Raw genomic sequence first — 23,759 nt, 5'->3', positions numbered from 1 at the left:
AACATTTAACTTTATATCAGCTTTGGGACTAGGTGCTTTTTTCTCTGGGCCATCTGATAGAGGAACAGAGGAAGACAGTGAAAGACATTAGACGGATTTGGCATCCACACATACGGACATCACAGCAAGAGCAGTTACATATGGGTATTGCTCTTCAGTGTTCCTGGCTTTAAGTGTTCATGTCTCTTGGTTGAGGCTTAAGCCACGCTGAAAATTTCCTTTCTGTGGAAAATGTGTATGGTAAGAAAACAGATGAGACTCAAAGAAAATAATAGATGCTAAATCCTCTGCACAATCTCTGAGTCATCTTCAGTCAAGCTAGAAAGGTTCAACAACCTCCTCTTTCTGCTACCACAGAGAGTAACTATGGCAGGGGGTTACCATTCAACCTACCTGAACTTCAGACTAAAGCCTATGAGAAGAAAGGAAAAAACATCCCCCTCAAAGGTTATTGTCCTAATCAGTTGCTCATGTGACCTTCACTTTTTCCAAGCAAAACATTTGATGGATTGTTTTAAGAACACAGAGCTTGTCTTCAATTTGACTACCCTTCTTTCTGTAATTCCCTTTCTAGGGCTATTTGAGCCGTTTCCTTATTGGATGTGGTGGAATTAACACATCCTAGCAATTGTTGAGTTTGGATAGAAGAGCCAATTACTCTCTCTGCTCCCACCCAACCCTATCCCAGTTCACTCCATGCCATTTCCTGTATTTTTCATGGACCATGTTCAGTGTTTAGAACAGCTTCAGGAGTCCTTAAAGATGGCGAAGTGCTCAGCACTGTAAAGGGAAAGGCTTCTACTCAGTGTTTCTTCGTACTAAAAAAGACATATAACATTTATCCTATTATGGTTCAATGAAAACCAAAAAGATTAAGAAGTTCAAGTTCTTCCTGCTGGCACTGATATCTGTCATTCTTACTTTTTCACTCGAGTAGTTTGGGGTTCTTGATTTAAGATGTATATTTTCATGATGTAATCAGATAATTTTGATAAGATTATCCTTGCTTTTGCATAGGTGACTATTACTAATAGTACATAGACCTGCTCTTTTGCCTTTCTGCAGAATGATAGGTTTATACAATGTGTGGTAGTGATTACAGTATACTTCAGATGTCAAGGCATCCATGTCTGTTAATATCTAGATCAGAGGTGGGCAATCTAAGGCCCATGGGCCACGTCCTGCCTGGCCCCTGAGATCCTGGCCCGAAAGGCTCACCTCCGGCCCCTTCCCTGCTGTCCCTCCTCCTCCGCAGCCTCACCTTATCATTGGGGAAATGCTCTGGGCGGCGGGGCTGCAGAGCCCGGCCTGACCCGGTACTCTGTGCTGCGTGGCACAGCTGCCTGTCCTGGTGCAGCCACGCTGCCAGCCACTGGTGCTCCAGGGAGCAGGGGGGTTGGCTAGAGGACAGGGGAGTTCGGGGAGTGGTCAGCGGTTGAATGGGGTCAGGGAACGGGGGGTTGAATGGGGACAGGGGTCCTGGGGGGGCAGTCAGGAAGGAGAGGGGGGGTTGGATGGGGTGGGGGGTTCAGTTAGGGGCAAGGGGTCAGGGAGAAGGGGTGGTTGGATGGGGCAGGGGTCCCTGGGGGGCCATCAGGGAACAGGGGGGTTGGATGGGGCAGGAGTCCCGGGGGGCTGTCGGGGGGCAAGAAGCAGGGGGTGTCGGATAGGGAGCGGGGGCCGGGCTATGCCTGACTGTTTGGGGAGGCACAGCCTCCCCTAACGGGCCCTCCATACAATTTCAGAAACCCGATGCGGCCCTCAGGCCAAAAAGTTTGCCTACCCCTGATCTAGATCAATAGCTGATTCATACCTGCACATGACACACATTTGAAAATGTGTTCACTGTTTCAGAATGGGGCAAGTCTATCCTAAGATTTGTCGAATGCATATCCTTAATTGCTGCTGTCCTGGACTTAGTATAAGCCAAGACAAGAGCAAAGATGGATATGAGATGTATGCAAAATTTGCAATACCCATATGGGTGTATGTGAACCTAAAGTTCTGTTGTCTTATGTAAATACTATTTCTATACCTATCTCAGCATGTGTGAGACGCTGAGCTCTGATGTTAGATTTGTTTTCTGTTATGCCAGAGAAAAATATTAACTGTATTTTTGCTATGTATGGAAAGGGAGGCTTTGTAAGTGATATGGCCAAATTTTATAACCAGTTTGTGTCCTTTCTGAAGGTACTTCGATATAAATAACTTTAATGGTTCCTTTAATGTTCCTTGAGTGTTTTAAAGGGTGGACATACTGCGAAAGGGGCTCCAGAGACTAACTGTGGCTTTGCTCTTTTTCACTTTGCTTTGACCTCAGCTCAAAAGAGATTATTAGTTCATTGCAGGTTATTGAGCCAGTATTGAACTTCCTGCTAGAATCATAGCTGTATTCATGTACACCTATGTCACTTCATCTTAGCAGTAGTCACTCTTGATTCTCTTGTTTGACACTTAGGTGCTTCTGTTTTGGAAGAAAAGTGAAGTTACTATGGAATATGAATTATAAAAGTGTCCCCTCGTTTCACTAAAAGTCTCAAAACTGGGGGAAGGTTAAATGTTCCACATAATATTTGGTGTAAATAATCTTGAACATTGTCAGTGGTCAAGATTATTTTCATTTTACTGATGTGCTAAAAATGCCATCGCTGTTAGTAGAACAAACTAGCATAGTCCTTTCATTCATGTCCCCCTTCCCCATCTACTTTCCTGAATACACACATGAATCAACTTCTTATATGGACAAGTGGAAGCAGAAAACCCATGCTACCTATCATCAATTATCATAGTTTTTCAACACAATTACATTTATTTATTTCTATTTTAGACACTTGCAAAAGTTCTTTTGTAGGCATTTAGTTAGTGGAAGAAATTTCAAAATTTCTACCCCTCTCCCTTCCACATAACCATGATTATCTGGAGGCTCTGAATAATACCACATAACTTTCTGTGTAACACTTTTCATCAGTACATATATCATCGATGCTTTACAAAAGTGATGAGTATCGATATCATAATTTTACAGATAGGGAAACGTAAACATTGTGAAGCATGGGAAGTCAGAGAGACTTTCCCATGGTCACCCAGCAGGCCAGTGGTGGAGCTGAGAATAGAATCCAGGTTTCCTGAGTCACAGTTCAGTTCTCTGTTCAGTAGGCCCTCTAAAGTCTTTTCCGTATTATCCCAAAGGAGAAGCTTAGGGATGAAATATTTACAGAGCCACCACCTCAGGAGGAAAATGGAGGGAAGGATATAGTGTGTCCCACTTCAATTAATCTAGAAAGGAAGTTGCTGAGCGCCAGGCAATAGCATTGAAGGGAATCTGGCTAAAGCTTGGGTGAATTGGGTATAACTGGGTCTTGTTGGTGTTACTGGAACTTGTTTTGGGGCGAGAAGGGAGCTGGGGAGGGAGCTCAGAGAGCTGAGTATTGGGATATGGGGGTGGGGAATAAAATTTTTTTGGGATTTTTGATTTACACCACAGTTCTACAGTCAGAACTACAGGAAATGTAGAATTTTAGGTAAACCTTATTTAACACAACATATTAAGTAACTATACATAATGCATTTAACATTTATACATTCTGTTGTATATTCTGTTTGAAGTGTAAGAAAGAAAGTGAAAAGAAAATAGTGCATGTATGATTTGAGTACTGCATAAGCACATCAGTGTACTGGTTGGTGCCCATAAACCAGGGGAATACAAAGATGTCAGCAACTTTGTCTCTATAGTCCCATCTTCTAGGAAAATACTGCAAAATTAGAGAGAGATGATTTTAAAACAGACTTAATTTTTGAGTTTCAGTGGTGTCAGTGGAAAAAAGAACCGTTAAGATGGCAGTATTTTTAAAATAAAGGCGCTATCCATAATTCTACTATTTTTTTCATACAGGCATTTGTAAAGGATGTACATGAAGATTCCATAACAGTTGCATTTGAAAACAAGTAAGTGTACTGCTGATGTTAGTTTTTTACAATGTTTAAATCTAATACTGTGTTTGTTTAATATGTGTCTCTAACTTAGTAATACATAAATAGTGCCTTTTTCAGTATGGGTAAAAAAAATTAATACATTTAAAATCTGAATGCTTATGCTATTGCTCTTCACAATAAAAATTATTGTATTTCATTTTAAAATTTTATTTAGGAAAGATGTAATAAAATAAATTTGTTTTATTAAAGACAGAGGTAAACATTGCCGTATTACTAATGTTATATATTATGTTTGGGTGGCTCAAAATCAGTTCCATGAGTTCAACCTGTATCTCTTGTTACTAGACTTGTTAGACTCACCAAGTTATTCTGAGTTGATTTTAAAATGTAGCAGCATCAACACTGAGGCCTCTGGCAGCCCCCCTTGCAAGAAATCCATGTGCTACCCACCCCTTTCCATTTTTTAAAGAATATATACACTTAGAGGCAAGTAAAAGAGAAAATCTTGGTAATATTCTGTATTTATGTATCTGTTGGTTTTTTAATGGAGGAAAACAATGCACATGTGCCTCTATAAACTTTCTCCAGCATATATTTGTGGTTGAGGTCACATCACTAAGTGTATGCTGGGACATTCCTTGCTAGCTCCTGTTAAAGGCCTGGGTGTTATAGGACCTGAGGAAAGAGTGCATTTTGAAGGGAAGCTTTTAACATAAGTTATACTTATGTGTGGAAAAAATAATTTACATACTATCACTGTTTACTAAAATTAGAATTCTTTTTCTGTTTTTAGTTTGTACAATACTCTGTGTATAGTCAATTTTACTGTTTCTCCTATAAAGTCATTGAACTTTCCCTATTAATTTGTTTGGGTCTTTCAAATGGCAACAGGGAAGAGAAAAACACATTATTTAAAGATACAGAAAAATGTGATTGTTAAACCAAAATAAGTTGACGTGAGATTCAGAGAAGGTGTAAAATCTGAAACTTAACTTTTTTTAAAAAGCTAGATTTCCAAGCTGTCTGTTTCTTTAAGCTATTGTGCTTGAATATCCGTGTTAGCCTGGTTATAAGATGCATACAGCACATATTTCTTAAGTTGATGAAATCTTCAATACTTTACTGCACACCTTTAAATGATCAGCTTTATTGATATGTTCTACTCAGTAAAGTTTGGAATATTTTTTAAATTCAAAAATAGAAGAATTTGGAATTTGTTTAGTATAAAAATAGAATTTCTAGGTGTTTGACAGTATTGTAAGCAAAATACTGATTTTCGGGGGAGGAGGGGATTATTTTGTGGTAAGGTCCCTGATACAGTTTTAATACTACTTTTAGTTTTAAGATGCTTAACTACATTTTAAAAACTTTTTTTGCAACATTTCTATAGTAGATTCTGTTAATTTAAATTTCATGAAGTTTTTGTGTGAAAATGTATGAAAAGTAAAGATGTGAACTTTACAGGTCTAAAACACTTGTGGTCATCCTTTTAAAAAGAAAGTGAAAGTACATAGGTGCAAGCTATCACTGTATTTTTCTTTTCAGCTGGCAGCCAGAGAGACAAATTCCATTCCATGATGTGAGGTTTCCACCACCTGCAGGCTATAATAAAGATATAAATGAAAGTGATGAAGTAGAGGTATGTATTATGTTTTAAACAGTACCTTTTTAGTGACAGGAAAAGAATGTCAGCTAAGTTACTGGGAATAAGTAGAACACTACGCCATCTCATTGATATCAAACGTTATAGAAGATAATGCTGAGTCTATTTAAGAGCTTCTTTTGACAGTTGTAAACCACATCCTTGACACTTGAGGGATTTGTATGCTACAGTTGTTTCCCTGACCTCCATGGTAATGATAGCAATTGGCTTAGAAACAGTGCTGTAAATTAGATCCTCATGTCTTCATTGATGAAGGAAATTGTGTTAGTATGTGCTTGGATTTGAATCATGTTAGCCAGAACTGTTTCAGCAGTATAGACAGGGCCTATATGTATAAAGTAAAACCTCAAGATAAAAAAGCAACTTTGTAATATGTACTAAAAAATACTACAGTGCCCATTGATAACATACCTGCCAACTTGATGGGTTTTCAGACCTTCCTTTCAATCTCTGGGGGAAACCCATCTGCTTGTGATTTAGCTGTCTTTCTCACTTCCCCAGCTGATTGACTGGGAATGCAGAGTTGATTTGTGGGCAGGGGCCCCAGAAATAATTGTGCGACTTATTGAGAATTAATTGAGGGGCTGGGAAGCACACCTTTAATTGACCCGGGGCCAGCTCTTGGATTGCATAATTGACTTACAGCTGGGGATAGGCAGATCTGTTGCTGAAGGGGCACAGAACTATTCATTTCAGGGTTTATGGAGAAATTGGAGCCATTTGCGCAATTGGGCAGTATTTTGTGCAAATTCGTGTAATTGTATGCAAATTAAAACTTGTTTTTGTCACAGGATGTTGGCAGTAATGTGATAGATTATGCAGTGGTTATCAAACTCCATTGCACTGCAACCTTTTTCTGACAACAAAAATTACTACATGACCCCGGATGGGTGGGTGCTGGAGCCCTGTTGCCTCAAGTGTGTATGGGGGAGCCGGAGCCCTGCTGCCCAGAGTGTGGGGAGGGCAGAGGGAGCCCAAGCCCCAAGTTGGAGGAGGAGAGGCTGGAGCACTCTGGCTTCAGCTTCAGTCCTGGGTGGTGGGCCTTGGGCTTTGGCTTCAGTCCCAGGCCCCAGCAAGTCGAACACAGGCCTTGGTGATCCCATTTAAATGGGGTTGTAACTCACTTTGGGGTCCAAACCACAGTTTGAGAACTGTTGGGTTATAGTATGGTATTATTGAGGGTGGGGTAATTTTCAAAGGCACAAAGAGCAACAATCAAAAGAAGTTGTTTTGAAGCCAGAGTTAACAATTAACATATTACTTCTTCTTTCAATCTTGCAGAATTACAATTAAGAAAATATAATATACAAAAATTAAGGTCACTCTAATATTACCCATCCGACTTCCTTATTTTACAAGTTTAAACTTCTTACTTCTTTCCTAAATGTTGTCTAAATTTAAAAGTTTTGCTGATATGGAAATATAGCTTATTTTGGTTCAGAGAGCAAAATAAACTGTGCCAGCAAAACCACTTCTTTACTGATAAAACTATATCTACACTAGGGCTTTTGACACATAGCTATGATGTATAAAAAATAACATAAAATCATCACATCCCTAATTGACATTGCTATCCTGGCAACACTTTTTAGTATAAAGCTGGTTTTATTGATGTTATATGAGAGGTTCTATATGTCAATTTGCTGACTATATAATATTGTGCACTGGCATGACCCGTACAATACCTGTATGTAATTAGAAGAGTTATAGATGAAATTGAAATATTAGCTGGCCTATAAGTCTGAATTCCTTTGCTTTTTTGAGTACTTCAGGATTGTCCTGACTTTTTTGCTGATTCATATGGGCTATAATTTTATATTTGCTATGGTGTTTGAACTAGGCACTTTGTTTACATTTTATATATAATTTATATAATTTACTGGCTTGAAAAGCTCTTGCATAGCAGGAGTGGTAATATCAGTCATGACTTGTGATGTGCTTTATGCAAATTCTACACAAGTTTCTTTATTAATATAAGGCAGTTCTCATCTTGCAGTGTTGTACATTATACTTTTTTGTTTAGGTTTATTCCAGAGCAAATGAAAAAGAACCATGTTGCTGGTGGCTGGCTAAAGTGAGAATGATAAAGGGTGAGGTAGGAATATATATACATGTATTTCTCTTTTCTTTTGCAAGTGTCTGGACATCAGATTTGAAGTTTTCTCTTTTTAAATTTATTCTTAAGTAACTATGTAGGCTATCCCCGTAGTAGGAAGTTTGATTAGGAGTGTCTTTTTACCTAAAACTAAAAAAGTGCAGTTTATTTGCACAATTAAAGAATACTTCACACTCAGTGTAGTCATAGCACAATTCTTGTTCTTGTCATTAAACATGTAGCTTGGATGATTTTATTATTTTTTATATCAGTTTTATGTAATAGAATATGCAGCCTGTGATGCTACATACAATGAAATTGTCACAATTGAGCGTTTAAGATCTGTGAATCCCAACAAACCTGCAACAAAAGATACTTTTCACAAGATCAAACTGGAAGTGCCAGAAGATTTAAGGCAAATGTAAGTACAAATCTGTTTGTATACATAATTTATTTTGAAATTTTGCTTGACTGTAAGAACTCAGAGAAGAGGGAATTGAAAATTGTCATTAATAGTTTAAATGAGATTTTCCTACATTTATCAGATGAAAGTGCAGAAAATGTAGACATTATTAACAGTGTTACAGTTTGGACCCATTTCAGGAAATAATGTCTGAAGTGGTACTGCAAGCCTGCAGAAATAAAGAATTTTTTTTCTTTTGGGTTTTCATAGTCTTGAAGGGTATAGAACCATGTGTTGTGTTTTGTTTCATTGTTCTACTGTTTACTGATATAAATAGGAAAAAATGAATTTGATAAGAATTGAATGTATCTTATCAAGTTATTTGAAAACTACATGAAAATACTTACATTTTTTTAACTTGATAAGCAGTTTGGATATGACAAGTGTCTATATAAATACATGTTTAATGGCTGAGGAAAATCCCATGCTGCCTATTAAGTTTAGGTTATTTTAATGATGAATGTATGGATCAAATAATTGAATAGTAAATCAGTAATGGCAGAAACTATCTACTGGTTTGAAATAAGAACAACTAATTGTGAGACTCTTCTAGAATACTGACATGTCAATTACCTGAAAATTGCGGAGAATGTAGTTCAAAAACCTCGGCTGAAACTCTGACTTCCCTTTGTAACTTTAAAAGATAACCCGAAACAGAACTGGAGAAGGGGGTCTTATAGAAAGATATTCTATTGCATAACACTCCCCAACCTTCAAAATTATAGGCTTAGTGGAATGTTCTGTAGTCCATTTAGTGAACTCCTATGCACCCTGCTGCTACTCATTTATATTGAGTAGAGAACTGGATGCATTTACAGTGCTTTCATTTGTTGTATCATCAATTCTGGCAGGCAAAATATAGAATCCGAAATCCTCCGTCCTAACAGATACATTAAAAAAAGACAGCTGGTTTTCTTTTTAAATATTTAAGATTAAACAGGCTTTTAAAGAGAAGATCTTAATGGTTTCTCTTCTAAAAAGCTCTCATTTCACTTTCTGAAAGCAGTGTTAGATGAATCTGTCATGTGCAGGAACAACATATGAGCTGCAATGAATTACACAGAAATAATTTCATCTCAGATTTCTGGTGAATCATAAACCTTTGACATTTTAACCTGAGCACTTCTATTGAAATAGTTCCTTGAAGCCTCTCTGTTTTATGAAATTTAATTGAAAATTCAACTAATCAATCAAATGCAGAATAACTGTACTTAATACGGTTTAGATAGAGTTTAGTAAATATTTTTCTGAAGTACAAAGTTAAGACTATAAAACTTGGTTATGGGAAAAATGGATGAAAAAAACCTTAATATTCAACCATTATTTATTATAAGACCCATCTATCTTAGACTATTTTGTGAAGAGAACCCTCCTGAATCACTTGATGAAGAGTTCAGGATTTGCTTATACCAATACAGTAGGTGGCGAGAGCAATCTGTGAAAACTATGATAAATTGTTCAAAATTAAATGTGGTCGTTATCACAGAAATATGGACATGTAACCAGATGTAATTAAAATGTAAATGACAAAACTTAACATTCAGAAATGCAGAAGAAAAATATATTTTACATAAGACCAAAAGAATGACCTACGTTTCAAGGTTCTAATGACACTTTCTGATGGTTGTTACGAGTCATTGTGTGGGAAGCCTTTATTGATATGTGAATGAATTGGATCCAAAGTGTTAAATCTTAAATCTACTATAACCACTAGAATTAATAATAGTTACTTAATTTTTTCTTTAAATTATAAATTATATTTCTACCATCAACTATCAGTAATGTTCATTTAATAGAAATATATTATCCTTTAAACAAGTTTAGTGTGCACATACCCACACTTGTGAAGACCAAAAAAATACTTGGAACACTAATCTTTTAATCTTGCTTAGCATCTTCAGAAATCATGCATGCATGCATGCCTGGAAAGACACTTGGAATATCTCCTTTTACTATTTTGTATATTTGAATCAGGAAGGAAGTTCTGCCTTCTCCTTTGTTTCCCACCTCCCCTCCCCCAAAGATTGTCTACATCCTTTACAGAAGAAAGGAGTATCTTTAAGTTCAGATTCTTCACACAGCAGATTTGAACTAGCTTTTTATTCACATATTTTCTTTAAAGGTGCTGGTTACCATATCTACTTGTGCCAGTGGAATTATAGTTTTCAGATATTAACTTAGCATACTTACAGAACTACCCTTGTGTTCTACAAAGAAAATATTTTACTATTAATAGTTTCAAAGATGATACATTTTATGGTTGAGCCACAAATACATCAAATAAACATTCTGTAAATATGTAACATTTTTATTCTTAGGTGTGCCAAAGAGTCTGCACACAAAGACTTCAAAAAGGCAGTTGGAGCATTTTCTGTAATATATGATTCTGAAAACTATCAGCTTATCATTTTGGTAAGTACTATTTCCCTAACTACCTATTGTAAGGGTTTGTTTGAACAGTGGATTTATCAACTATTTTGTTTTTTATCAATAATGTAGTCCATCAATGAAGTAACAACAAAACGAGCAAATATGCTGATTGATATGCACTTTCGAAGTCTTCGCACCAAGTTATCTCTGATATTGAGGAATGAAGAAGCTAGTAAACAGCTTGAGGTATGTTATCTGTTTCTCCAGGAGATAACCTGAATACTGTACTGAAAACACTTGTGCATTTATAGCTGGCAGGAGTTTTTGACATGGGTGGTGGTATAATTAAGTACCAGTATTCTCGGTGTTCTACCAGGTGCAGGTAGAGATGTAGTCCCTGACAGCAGTTTACAATTTAAGGGTCTAATCTTGCATCTGGTCCCACTGGAGTCAGCAGGGGTATGTGTAGGAGTGAATAATTGCTTCATAGGATTGGACCCTAAAATGCCAAGATTTGAGAACACTATGCTGGGGAATCCAGTGATCTGTGATAATTTAGAATGTTTGTTTTTAAATATAGGTGGCTGTGGCTATAGCATGGCATTGATGTGGGTTAATGTTTGTAGCCCTCATAGAAAAAACAGGTTTCAGATTAGCAGCCGTGTTAGTCTGTATTCGCAAAAAGAAAAGGAGTACTTGTGGCACCTTAGAGACTAACCAATTTATTTGAGCATAAGCTTTCGTGAGCTACAGCTCACTTCGGATGCATAAAGTGGAAAATACAGTGAGGAGATTTATATACACACAGACCATGAAAAAATACACATTGCAAGGAGAGTGACCATTTAAGATGAGCTATTACCAGCAGGAGAGTGGGGTGGGGAGAGAGAAAACCTTTAGAAGTGATAATCAAGGTGGGCCATTTCCAGCACATTTCCAGGAGTTAACAAGAACCTCTGAGGAACAGTTGAGGGGGGAGAAATGTGCTGGAAATGGCCCACCTTGATTATCACTTCAAAAGGTTTTCTCTCTCCCCACCCCACTCTCCTGCTGGTAATAGCTCATCTTAAGTGGTCACTCTCCTTACAATGTGTATTTTTTCATGGTCTGTGTGTATATAAATCTCCTCACTGTATTTTCCACTTTATGCATCCGATGAAGTGAGCTGTAGCTCACGAAAGCTTATGCTCAAATGAATTGGTTAGTCTCTAAAGTGCCACAAGTACTCATTTTCTTTTATAGAAAAAGCAGATTTATATATGAGGTTTTAAAATGTTTAGAGTGGGAGTCTGGAATATAAAGGGCTTTAGAGTGTGGTATAAAAGAGAGCACAACAATGAATTGGAGAAGAAAATGAAGGGAGTGATGAGACTACTGATGTTGGCTAAGCAAAGGGGATAGTATTTATAGTTGGTAGATACAATGTTCACAAATCAACATACAACAAATATGACATACTGTATTCTTATGATTCAAGAGTGTGTTGAGTGGCTGGAAAGCTCACTTGTGTTTGTACGTGGGAAAAGAGTGGGCAAGCAAATACTTACTTCGCTGTATAGTAGAATGAACTTTTTCTTACTTTCCTAAGTGTAAATCAAAGATAATATCCACATTTGTAAAGAATTTTGAGATGTACGGACAAGAACATTGTATCAAGTACCATTATTACTATGTAACATTTCATATTGGGAAATGGCACCTCTGTTCTATTACGTTAGAGCCTATATTTTCAGAGGTTTTAATTTCTCATTTTAGTTTAATGAAACATAGTGCAGGACTTCACAACTCAAGTGAATTACACGAATGTTGCTGTTGAGTTACATCCCACAGGTTGAGAAACTAAGAGTAGTATATTTTGAAGGCACTAGCACCAAGCTATGAGTTAAGAAAAGAGCAACTCACTCTCACCGTCCTGTTGATCTTTCCTGAGCCCCACTGCACCATTCTTTTTCTCTGTCCCTTGCAATGTGAAGTCCTGGGGAAGTGGTGCTTCAGGACACAGCCTCTTGAAGTGTTACTTCCCCAGAGCTAATAACTGTATGGATAAGAAGCAGAAACACCTTGTTCCTAAACTTAATTCTCTCTCCTCCTGACATACACCAGCTATCACTGACATCCTTCAGCTTCCACTCAAAACCAGCCATTGGGTCTTTGCAACCTCAAAGGACTGGGGAATTTCAGTAAATCCTGACAAGAAACCATGAATGGATTTGGGGTCCTGGGTGGAAAACAGTTGAGAATCCACTATAATAGTGGGATAAATCTATAGCTGTAGTATAGTGGGATGAAACTTGGCTGTGATATCTATCAACAGTTTATTTTTTTAAATGGCTTAAATGATTTTAAGTGACCAGAATGTATCTTTTTCCATGCATTTTTTTTTTTTTTTTTTTTTTTTTTTTTTGCCATTTTTACATATCCTATCTCTTGGCAGTGCTTACTTAAAACAGTTTTATCATAGATATTTGGGGATTTTTTTTTTTTTGTGGATTGCTACTTATGTACACTTCGATTAACATGGTAGTAATTCAAAATAAACTGATGTATAAAGAATAATAACTATTTCATTTGTTTCATATTTGTCTTAAAGATCCATCATATGCTAATATGACTAATTCAGTGAACCGCAGGAGATCACCAAGCCAATTTACTATTGGTAGAAATTGTGAAGGGACAGTTTTTATTTCCAAAACGAATTTTCTCCTACATATACTTTCATGGGCTAGCAAGTTTTGTTGTTGGATTTTTTACGTATTTTGTATTTATTTGTTCTATCATCAGAGAACAAAGGAACTAAAATGCAAAATTGTTGTGCAGTTATCAATCGTCAAATAAATCGGATTTTTTTTTGTAAGCTAGCTACCACTCTCACTAGCTCTGTTACGCCCGGACATTTGGGGATAGTGCATAATTTTACCTAAGAATTGTCCTCTGTGCGGTAGGTTGAATTAAATGCTGAATGATCTAATTGCAAAACTTCCTTGTTGTTTTTACTGTTCTTAGTTGAAATTTTAAATTTAGTTTTTATCATAACTGCAATTGGATACTTGCAACAATTCACTTAAATTTGATAATTTCACTAGTGAAGATGTGTTTTCCTCATAATAAACGTGACCCAAAAAAAATGCACTTTTTGCATATGCCTAAAAACTATGCTTGCAGTAATACAAGACTTGGGCATTGTACCACTCAGTCACTCTTCAGCAGAGCTCTCTCTCATAAGATAATTAATTACATCTATATTTTTTTATAAGGCATGAGAAGTCTTTGTAATGGATAGTTGTCAGTCAATATTTTATTCTTTGGAAATAAGGTTTTGTAAGAAGGATGCCATGTAACTTTTCTGATTCCATTGATACTTCCTTAATTACACCTTATATATTGTTACCCCAGTCACAGAGCAAAACAGTGCTTTTTAATCTTTTAAAATGCAGTTCTACCCTGGAAGGAGATTTGTAAGTTTCATTGGGGTTATTGTACTTCAATGATTTGAGCTCAGATTTGCTCAGTTTTACTAATCAAAATGAGTTTTCCTGAGTCCCAGTCCTGCAAATTTGCCTTCAGAGCTGAAAGTTGATTTTTAGTTTTAATTTGTGCAAAATCTCCAGTTAAAAAATTTCTGCAGACCATTTTATGCCAATAGTTACACTTGTATAGCTGCATTTAAAACTAATGGGACATGCAAAGATGTAACAGTAGTTAATCTGAAGTCAGTTGCACTGCACAGGTGTAGGCCCCATTTGGCCTACAGAATCTCATTACTGCCCTGCTGAGACTGGGTGCACATTTTATCTTGTTAAGGGTACATGATTGTCTCATTCACATTCTCTATTGCACCACTCAGCTGTTTACTCTAAGTTTGGACTTTATCTGTGGAAGTGCTATGGGTGATTACTAGGGCTGTCGATTAATCACAGTTAACTCATGCGATTAACTCTAAAAATTAATCTTGATTTAAAAAAAATTAATCGCAATTTTAATCGCACTGTTAAACAAGAGACTACCAATTGAAATTGATTAAATATTTTGGATGTTTTTCTACACTTTCATATATATCTTGTATTCTGTGTTGTAATTGAAATCAAAATGTATATTTTGATTACAAATATTTGCACTGTAAAAATGATAAACAGAAGAAATAGTATTTTTCAATTCACCTAATACAAGTACTGTAATGCAATCTCTTTATCTGGAAAGTTGAACTTACAAATATATAATTATGTACAAAAATACTGCATTCAAAAATAAAGCAATGTAAAATTTTAGAGCTTGCAAGTCCACTCATCCGATGAAGTGAGCAGTAGCTCACGAAAGCTTATGCTGTAATAAATTTGTTAGTCTCTAAGGTGCCACAAGTACTCCTTTTCTTTTTACGGATACAGACTAACACGGCTGCTACTCTAAAACAAGTCCACTCAGTCCTCCTCCTCCTTCAGCTAATCGCTCAGACAAACAAGTTTGTTTACATTTATAGGTGATAATGCTGCCCTCTTCTTATTTACACCAGAAAGTGAGAACAGGCATTTGCATGGTACTTTTGTCGCAAGTGTTGCAAGGTATTTACGTGCCAGATATGCTAAACATTCATATGCCCCTTCATGCTATGGCCACCATTCCAGATGACATGCTTCCATGCTGATGACGCTCATTAAAAAAATAATGCGTTAATTAAATTTGTGACTGAACTCCTTGGGGGAGAATTGTACGTCCCGTGCTCTGTTTTACCCGCATTCTGCCATATATTTCATGTTACGGCAGTCTCGGATGTGAAATTTGTAAAAATAGCTACAGTACTCAACCCAAGATTTAAGAATCAGAAGTGCCTTCCAAAATCTGAGAGGGACAAAGTGGGGAGCATGCTTTGAGAAGTCTTAAAAGAGTAACAATCCAATGCGGAAACAACAGAACCTGAAAGAAAAAGAAAACCAACCCTCTGCTGGTGGCATCTGACTTAAATAATGAAAATGAACATGCATCAGTCCGCACCATCATTTGGATGGTTTTTGAGCAGAACCCATCATCAACATGGATGCGTGTCCCTTGGAATGGTGGTTGAAGCAGGCACGTAAATATCTTGTGACGACAGCTATAACAGTGCCATGAGAATGCCTGTTCTCACTTCCAGGTGACATTGTAAACAGAAGCAGGCAGCATTATTTCCTGCAAACGTAAACAAACTTGTTTGTCTGAGCGATTGGCTGAAAAAGTAGGACTGAGTGGACATACAAGCTCTAAAATTTTACATTTTATTTTTGAATGCAGTATTTTTGTACATACACCTCTACCCCGATATAACATGGTCCTCGGGAGACAAAATCTCACTGCGTTATAGATGATACCGCATTTATATCGAACTTGCTTTGGCCCCCTTGTTCCCTGACTGCCCCCTCCAGAGACCCCTGTCCACACGCCCACCCCCTGACAGGCACTCACTCACCGGCAGCGGCGGGAAGCAGAGCAATGCAGCCCCAGCCCGCTCCATTCTGCCACCTCCCAGCCGCAGCGCTGTGCTTTCCACTGCCAGTGAGTGCAGGGAGGTTGTAGAAAGGACGCCCTCCATACTCACGGGCGGCGGGAAGCAGAGCGGCTTGTGCCCAGCCCGCTCCACTTTCCTTGCCCTGGCCCCAGCCGTGTCGCTGAGGGTGGGGGATTGGGAAAGGTCCTGCACTCACCTGCGGCTGGGAACTGGCGGAGTGGAGCGGGCTGGGGCCAGGCTGCTCAGCTTCCGCCACTGTCAGTGAGTGTGGGAGGGAATCCCTTCCCCTAAGCCCCCTCCCCCGAGCAACACGGCTGGGGCGAGGGAAGCGGAGCAGGCTGCTCCCGGCCCCCCGCTAATCTGCTGGGCCACTCTGGGATTGCGGGGCCCCCAAAAGTGCCCCCCACACACACACACAGCTTCAGCTTCCCAGATCCTGGTTGGGGGGAGCCCGAGACCCTCTGCCCCTTAACCAACCCCCGGCCTGTCACCCTTAACACTCATGGTAAAGCTCAGAGCAGCGTGTCAGAGCTTTACCATGTTGTAGGCGAACCTGCGTTATGTCGGGGCAGAAGTGTAATTCTATATTTGTAAGTTCAACTTTCATGATAAAGAGATTGCATTACAGTACTTATATTAAGTGAAATGAAAAATATTGTCTTTTTACGGTGCAAATGCTCATAATCAAAAAATAAATATAAAGTGAGCACTGTACACTTTGTATTGTGTTGTAATTGAAATAAATATATTTAAAAATGTAGAAAACATCCAAAAATATTTAAATAAATGGTATTCAATTATTGTTTAACAGTGTGATTAATTTTTTTAATTGCTTGACCGCCCTAGTGATTATTGTACCAAAATCCCGAGGGCTTTTGTCATCTGTCGAATTCTTGTTCAATTCTGCAAACTCATCTATTTTTGCATTGTCTTACATAGAAACTGATTCTTCATTTTTGCTCTTTGTGGACAGTATGTATCCATATAGTTCATTTTGTCATAGTCGTAGCTTTGAAGCTGGGGACTGTTTGAGCAATTAACATTTTTTTTCTCATATTTTCATGGGGGCACTTTTTCTGTTTTTTTTGGGGGGGAGAGGGAGCCGGGGGAGTGGGTTTCTGTAACCCCAGAGTAGCTCATCTTTCAACTTTACTATCTTGTAAAAACGTCCTCTCCCTCTGATTTCTTACCTGCATCTGAAAATGACAATTAAGCAAATAGATTGATTCCACTTTCTACCACTGAATGACACATTTGTTAGATGCAAACCATTTATAAGGCAAGTTCAAATATATATAATTTCTGATAGTACCAGTATCCAGATTTATTTTAGGATTATTATACATGCAGAGAGATGTATTTTTGGAGAAAAGAAGACTTAACTGTGATTTTTCTTTTTCTCCTTATCTTTGGGATTACCATCCCTACCCTTCTTAGCTCAAAATTTGGTAAAGGCTTCTGTCAGTTTGTCTGTTTTTTTTAATTGTACATGTTTGGCAGTTTCTCCTTGAACTTTAGAAATTAACTGATGTGGAAAGTAGGGAGGTAGCCTACATATGTATCTGGTTACCTAAATCAATGTAAATTGCTATACTTTTTTAAAAATCAAAGTTAACTAGGAATGCATTCTTTCTTTAGAGCTCAAGGCAGCTTGCATCGCGATTTCATGAACAGTTTGTTGTACGTGAAGACCTAATGGGTCTGGCCATTGGCACTCATGGTGCTAATATTCAGCAAGCCAGAAAAGTACCTGGTGTGACTGCTATTGATCTTGATGAAGACACCTGCACATTCCATATTTATGGGGAGGTAAGCTTCCAGACAAATAATAAAATTTAATAAAACTAACATGCTCTTGGAAAACACAGAACCCCTTTTATGTTTTTTTCCTATTTCTTAGGATCAAGATGCAGTGAAAAAGGCAAGAAGCTACCTTGAATTTGCTGAAGATGTTATACAAGTACCAAGAAACCTAGTAGGTATGTCAATTTTGGTGTTTAGCTCTGAAATGGTAGAAAAATATTAGATGAGAATTGTTTTAACTTTTAGAAACAATACAAGGAGGGCAATCTAACATTTTGGAGATGCTTGCTTTTTTGTTTTGTGATTGGGTTTTTGTTACTCTTTTATTTCAGAGAAGTTTTCAGCTCTCTACAGAATCTTGTAGAAAGTTTTATTAAAATGTATTGGTTTTGCTGAGGAACTGAATCCTGATTCACTTGCCCTCAGTGTACATAAGTTGACTAGAAATTAGGTTGAGAAACCCTGGCTAAAGCAATCCAGTGAGTCACAAGTGACTGACTCTCCCACAGTCCCTTTTTGATTGCAATTGTGAAAATCCATTGTAGGACAAATCAGACCTCTTTGCAGATTGGTAGTTAACGGAGAGCCTTTGTTTACAATTACTCATTCAGTTACTTGAATATGCCTTGTCCCTTGTTTCGGGATTCTGAACCAAAACGGAGCTTGCTAACCAGGAAACGGCTGACAAAAGGAGGCTGCTTTCTACATTGTCACAGCTATCCATGCATGTCTTGGACTGTGTTGAGAAATATGGCTTCTACGATGCAACACACTAAATGGCTTTTTCACAGAACTTCCTGCTACGCTTACCTTTCCTATTGCCCTTTACCTGTGAAGCTTTTATATAGGGGCAGCAGTGAGACTAGCAAAAGATCCAGCATCTAACAGCAGTTTTCCAATAAAAAGTGTCAAGACTCTAAAACATGTATCAACCCCCAGCTAAAAAATAGCTTATTGAAAATAATTCAGCAATATCAACATGTGTAAACCAACAGAAAAATGTCATCTAGGTTTGCTTGCTAGCTGGAATGAGTTTAAGAAGCAGATAACAAGAGTACCGTATATACTCATTCATGAGTCGAATATTTTTGGTAAAAACGTGACACACCAAAGAGCGGGGGTCGGCTTATAAACGGGTCTACACCAGAATTTCATGATTTTAAACTCTATGAAATCATTGAATTGAATATCTAATACATTGTCGTTTTGTTTACCTGGAGTGTCTGCAGGCCTGGAGCCCCTCAGCTCCCTGGGGCTGCGGTTCGCCGCTCCCAAGTAAACAAAATGTCTCGACCTGCCAGCGGCTTACGCTGACGGGCCGGGAGCCAAAGTTTGCGAGCCCCTGAAATACAGGGTTGGCTTATGAAAGGGTCATACAGTTTTCACTGTTTTTACCTATCCATCTTGGGGGATAGGCTTATAAACGAATGGGCTAATGAACAAGTATGTACGGTATATGTTTTTGGAGATACATATATGTACCAATCTTTGTAAAGGCAGACATCTTCATTGCATATTGAGGAGATTTTGGAAGCAATACTGAAGTGGCATGGTCTGAATCTTGTGAGATTTTAGACAAGTACCAGGATGTTACTCATCTGTTTAATTGATTTAATAAATGTTACTGTGAATTTCTTGCAACCGTAGTTCTCACTAATGATAAGCAGAAGGGGTAGACCGACTGACTGAATTTAATTTTGGATTTTTAATTGATTCCTGCTCCATGTGTTCAGGACTTTAAAAATAAAAATATTTTAAAAATAAACTACATTTTATATTTGAGCAATCTCTTTACTTCACATCTTGTTTCTTGACCTAGTTCCCACAGAAAGAATATACATTTGTTAATGTACCTATTAATATATATCCAAAATAAGTGATACTTGGAGGAACACTAGCATTCCTTTTTTTCCCCTCTCTTTCAAAGTACACATTTCGATTACCAGTAGCTTGACAGAAAACTAAAATTTTCAGTCTAGGTTAAAAACTGCTGTCAGCACTCAAATTATTTGTAAAATATAAATTAGATGTAGTAATATTTTTGTAACTTTTTTAGACTATAAATTTAATTTTAAACTAAGGTTTTATAGTAACATTCTTAAAAGTTTAGGTCCACATGAAAACAACCTGCCTGCTTAAGGACTATGTGAATTCTAAAGATTGAAGTATAGATTCCATTTCAGCATGCAAGTCTATGTTTCATACTGATTAATAATATATATTGTTGAATTTTTAGAGGAGGGGGGAAGATTAGCATTTTATTAGTTGTTGAAATAAGCAGTTGCATTTTGAATTACTTTGTTTATTATAGTGTTTGGAAATTTGTAATTTGTCCAATAAGATTTTTTTGTAGCTCTCTTCATATGCATCTATTATATTTACCGGTAACTTGTTAACATAACAGATTAAATAAAGTATTAAAATATTCAAAAGAAGCTTTTGACTCACTTGGCTGGTAATGAGCCTAGAGCAATCATCGTGGTCAAGAACAACAAATTGGCTATACTTATGTCCAGCTTTCTCTGAATATTTTCAAATTAAACTGGAGAATATGAAAATCAGCCTAAAATTATCATTACTTATAAGTAATACTTGGGCTGAATTAAGATAAAAATGATTATAATTTGCATGTAATGTAAAAACCTGGCCCTCATGAATATCTAGGAATTTAAGAAAATATTAGCAAAATTTCCATTTTGTTGTCAGATATGTACTATGTCCTGTGTGAGTAAAAGTGGGTTTTAATCAACTTGTTCTTTCTGGATAAAATCTGACCAGCAATACAAATAAATAGTTGTCTTGGATTGAATATTTTTTGCCCTTATTTTTAAAACTCGTGTCTTGAATGTATTTAACAAATAGAGTTAAATTCTAAGGCTGTTTTCTGTTAAAGATTCTCATCTTTTGTTTGTTACACACAATATCTCATTTGCATTAATCTTTTTTTAATTAAAATTTTAAATATTCTGGCTAACAGTAGGTAACTTGTTAATTATTTTTATAAAACAGCGTCACTAGCCTGGCTTTGGAGATCTAGTTTATTATTTTCTTATTTTAGTTATAAGAGCAGCATTAAATGATTGTTTCCATTGTTTTTTAATTAGCTTTAAGTATTTTCAAATTAAAACTTCCATTTCCTTGGATACATTTCTGTTCCTCCAGTTTATCTGAGATACACATTTTTGGTTATAAAGCTTTTGTGTAAGACTAATTCTGAATAGTTCTTTCCAACTGACTTTTAAAAAATTACTTTCTGATAACAGAAATATCTTGCCAAACATATATCAAAACAAAACTTGCTTCTGAGGATTTGATCAGTCTTGCCATCTGAACTTCCTCTCTGATATCAAAAAATATAACTTAATAGTGACTAAAATTTTGAAGACCTAGCAAATCAAATTTTCTTTGCTTGTTTAACCACTTTTGCCATTGGTAAACTTGTAGTATTGTAAAAGGAGAAAATTTGCATTCAGCCCCAGCATATATTTGTATGCAATTTAAAAATTTTAAATTAAGTTCTCAGAAGCAAGAAAAATGAGAATGTAAAACAGCGTGAACTTTCACTTTGACTAAGATATGTAGCAGTAAGACTAAATAGTCATATTCCACAAATGTAGGGTTTTTGTGATTGAATTTCCTTTGTTCTCTTAGTTTTCCTTGTTTTTCTGTTTATCAAATACTCCTATCTAAATATTTCTAAACTTCCTTAATTAAATACTGTTTACCTGTAGGATGATATGGCTGCTTTGGTGTGGTTACCAAAATCTATATTTTAGGTTACTCAGACATTTTAGTTCATGGCTCATTGACTAAATTTTGGTCATAAACTGTTAGGTCGGTGTTGGCAAGCCTTTGTATTGGTATTAAATTCTACTACTAAACTACTGTATAGTAATATTTTCAGATTTTGGGGAAGAAGCCTAAGGTGGAATGTTCTGTATACTCTTTCTGTAGGAAAAGTAATAGGAAAAAATGGAAAACTGATTCAAGAGATAGTGGACAAATCGGGTGTTGTGAGAGTGAGAATTGAAGCTGAAAACGATAAAAATATTCCACAAGAAGAGGTATGTTTGTAGTAAATGTGTTCTGTCTCTGTTAATTGGTGGTGATGTTGCTATATCCAGCAGTAAAATAAGTTCTTGGTGGTTAAAAAGAATATACAATTAATGTGTTTTCTGATGGAGCTTATTTTTCCTCACTGGAGTTGAAAGGGAAATTTTCACATATTGGTGCAGGTTTTTATGACCTATCACTATTGGTAATCTTCTGTCCAAGTCTTCTAAGTTGGTGATGTATAAATTCACCTTTTTAAAATCATTTTTTATTTCTGTTAGAAGCATTAATACAGGTTTCACAGTGTAATGATATCCCAGAAATATACATATAAACCTATTTTTCACACTCAGTAATTTGCTTTAAATTTGATATCTTGAACATCTTCACCGTTCATTTTTATGTTAATATTTTTGATGCAATAGTTAAGTCTGGTTGCACTTTCATTGTAAATCCTTTACTGCAGGTATTAGATTATGAGCTCACAACAGCTAATATGTGTTTTTAAAAAATGTTTGGACAGTTGGTATAGTGGTGTATACCAGATCTGCTATAAGAAGAATGCGTAAAACTCTGTTTACATTTAAAACAGACTTTTGACCTGATATAGGGTCTCAATGAAGCCTTGAACTGCATAACTTGAAAATTGGACTTTTGTGGAAGAGGGGGTGGCAGGCAAAGGAAATTTATACCACAAAAATACCCATATTTTAAAAATATGAAGATTTCATCCCAAATTTCAAAAGGAAAAGCATAGGTTTTTTTTTTCAGTTTAAACCCTCATTTATTTACCTAGCATCTAAAAATTTACCACGTAAGGAACCTTTACTACTAAGAATAAGATGTGAAATCTCTTTTTTTTTTTTTTTTTTAATTTGAACATTCTTGCTGAAAAGTTGAGACAGTTCTGACACTAGCATAGCAAAATTGTTACGGAAGAAGCAGTCGCCCAATTTCTAACCTGCTTTAATAGTGCTTGAACACTTATTTAATGGAATGAAAATATTTAAATGCAATATCAGTTTTTCATCTGACTGCAACCCAAGATAGCCACCTCCAGCATTTAGAATTAAAAGTTTCACTTGTAATTTTAAATTTTATATATTTCACATTTTACTTCTGGTAACAAAATCTTCTTACAGTGTGAAGTTTTGGATTGTTTGGATGAACAAAAGGGTCAATATTTTATTCCAAGCTAAAATTCCATCCTTAACTTTAATGGCATTACTGTGTGGCTGATGCATAAAGTATAAAAATAAGGTCTTATTGAAGCTTCAAAATTCAAGCAAGAGAGTAGCTATGACCACGTTTAGTATATTTTTAGCTTAAAAAAGCTTATTTGCATATGATTTTCAAATCCAAAATACAGCTGTTAAAGGTGAATTGAAAGGCTTTTACCTGCCAAGTCCTGAGTTCAGAGTTCTGTGTATCTCCTGTTTATAGATAACCACATCACTAACACTTGCATTCCTTACACTGCTTTAGGTGTTAGTTGTGTCATCAACTGTAACAGGGGAAACACAGAAACCTGAGATCAAATCTAGGCAGGTAAGAATCATTTCATCTTCTAAGTTCTCTTGTTTTTAAACTGTGTTTGTAATGTAGCCTACATGCATACTTGAATAGACTTCGGATACCATAGCTTTTATTTATATTTTGTAGGATAACATTTCAGTTCATTTTAAAGCTTTAAAAGCAGTTTTGGGTTCTCATTCTTATACAGTGATTCCAAAACGACGTTCACAAATTACATGACAACATTTCATAACTTCTGTGATTATATAAAGAAGAGCCACAGGTCTTGTTTTGAAGTAGTGATGCTGTAGGTGTCTTATCTTTGTAGTACATTACATACATGGTGTATGATTACGTGCAGTTCGTAGTCCTCCCAAAAATACCGGGA

The 23,759-nt window shown here is 36.6% G+C and overlaps 1 protein-coding gene across 3 annotated transcripts in view; it reads left to right on the top strand.

Annotated features, from left to right (window-relative positions):
• Positions 1–23,759, top strand: part of FMR1 (fragile X messenger ribonucleoprotein 1) — a 59,379-nt gene that overhangs the window by 7,194 nt on the left and 28,426 nt on the right. For 2 of the 3 annotated variants that reach the window (XM_073358396.2, XM_073358398.1), the window contains exons 2-11: positions 3,893–3,945; positions 5,479–5,572; positions 7,620–7,691; positions 7,964–8,112; positions 10,473–10,566; positions 10,654–10,770; positions 17,639–17,809; positions 17,901–17,979; positions 21,758–21,867; positions 23,342–23,404. In XM_073358396.2, the coding sequence (XP_073214497.1) occupies positions 3,893–3,945; positions 5,479–5,572; positions 7,620–7,691; positions 7,964–8,112; positions 10,473–10,566; positions 10,654–10,770; positions 17,639–17,809; positions 17,901–17,979; positions 21,758–21,867; positions 23,342–23,404 (1,002 nt within the window). The remainder of the gene's footprint in view (positions 1–3,892; positions 3,946–5,478; positions 5,573–7,619; positions 7,692–7,963; positions 8,113–10,472; positions 10,567–10,653; positions 10,771–17,638; positions 17,810–17,900; positions 17,980–21,757; positions 21,868–23,341; positions 23,405–23,759) is intronic. The other variant, XM_073358397.2, reaches the window with a different exon arrangement.

The sequence above is a fragment of the Lepidochelys kempii genome, chromosome 9 (assembly GCF_965140285.1).
Source record: "Lepidochelys kempii isolate rLepKem1 chromosome 9, rLepKem1.hap1, whole genome shotgun sequence".
Classification (NCBI taxonomy): Eukaryota; Metazoa; Chordata; order Testudines; family Cheloniidae; genus Lepidochelys; species Lepidochelys kempii.
This window is presented reverse-complemented; position numbering and strand designations above follow the sequence as displayed.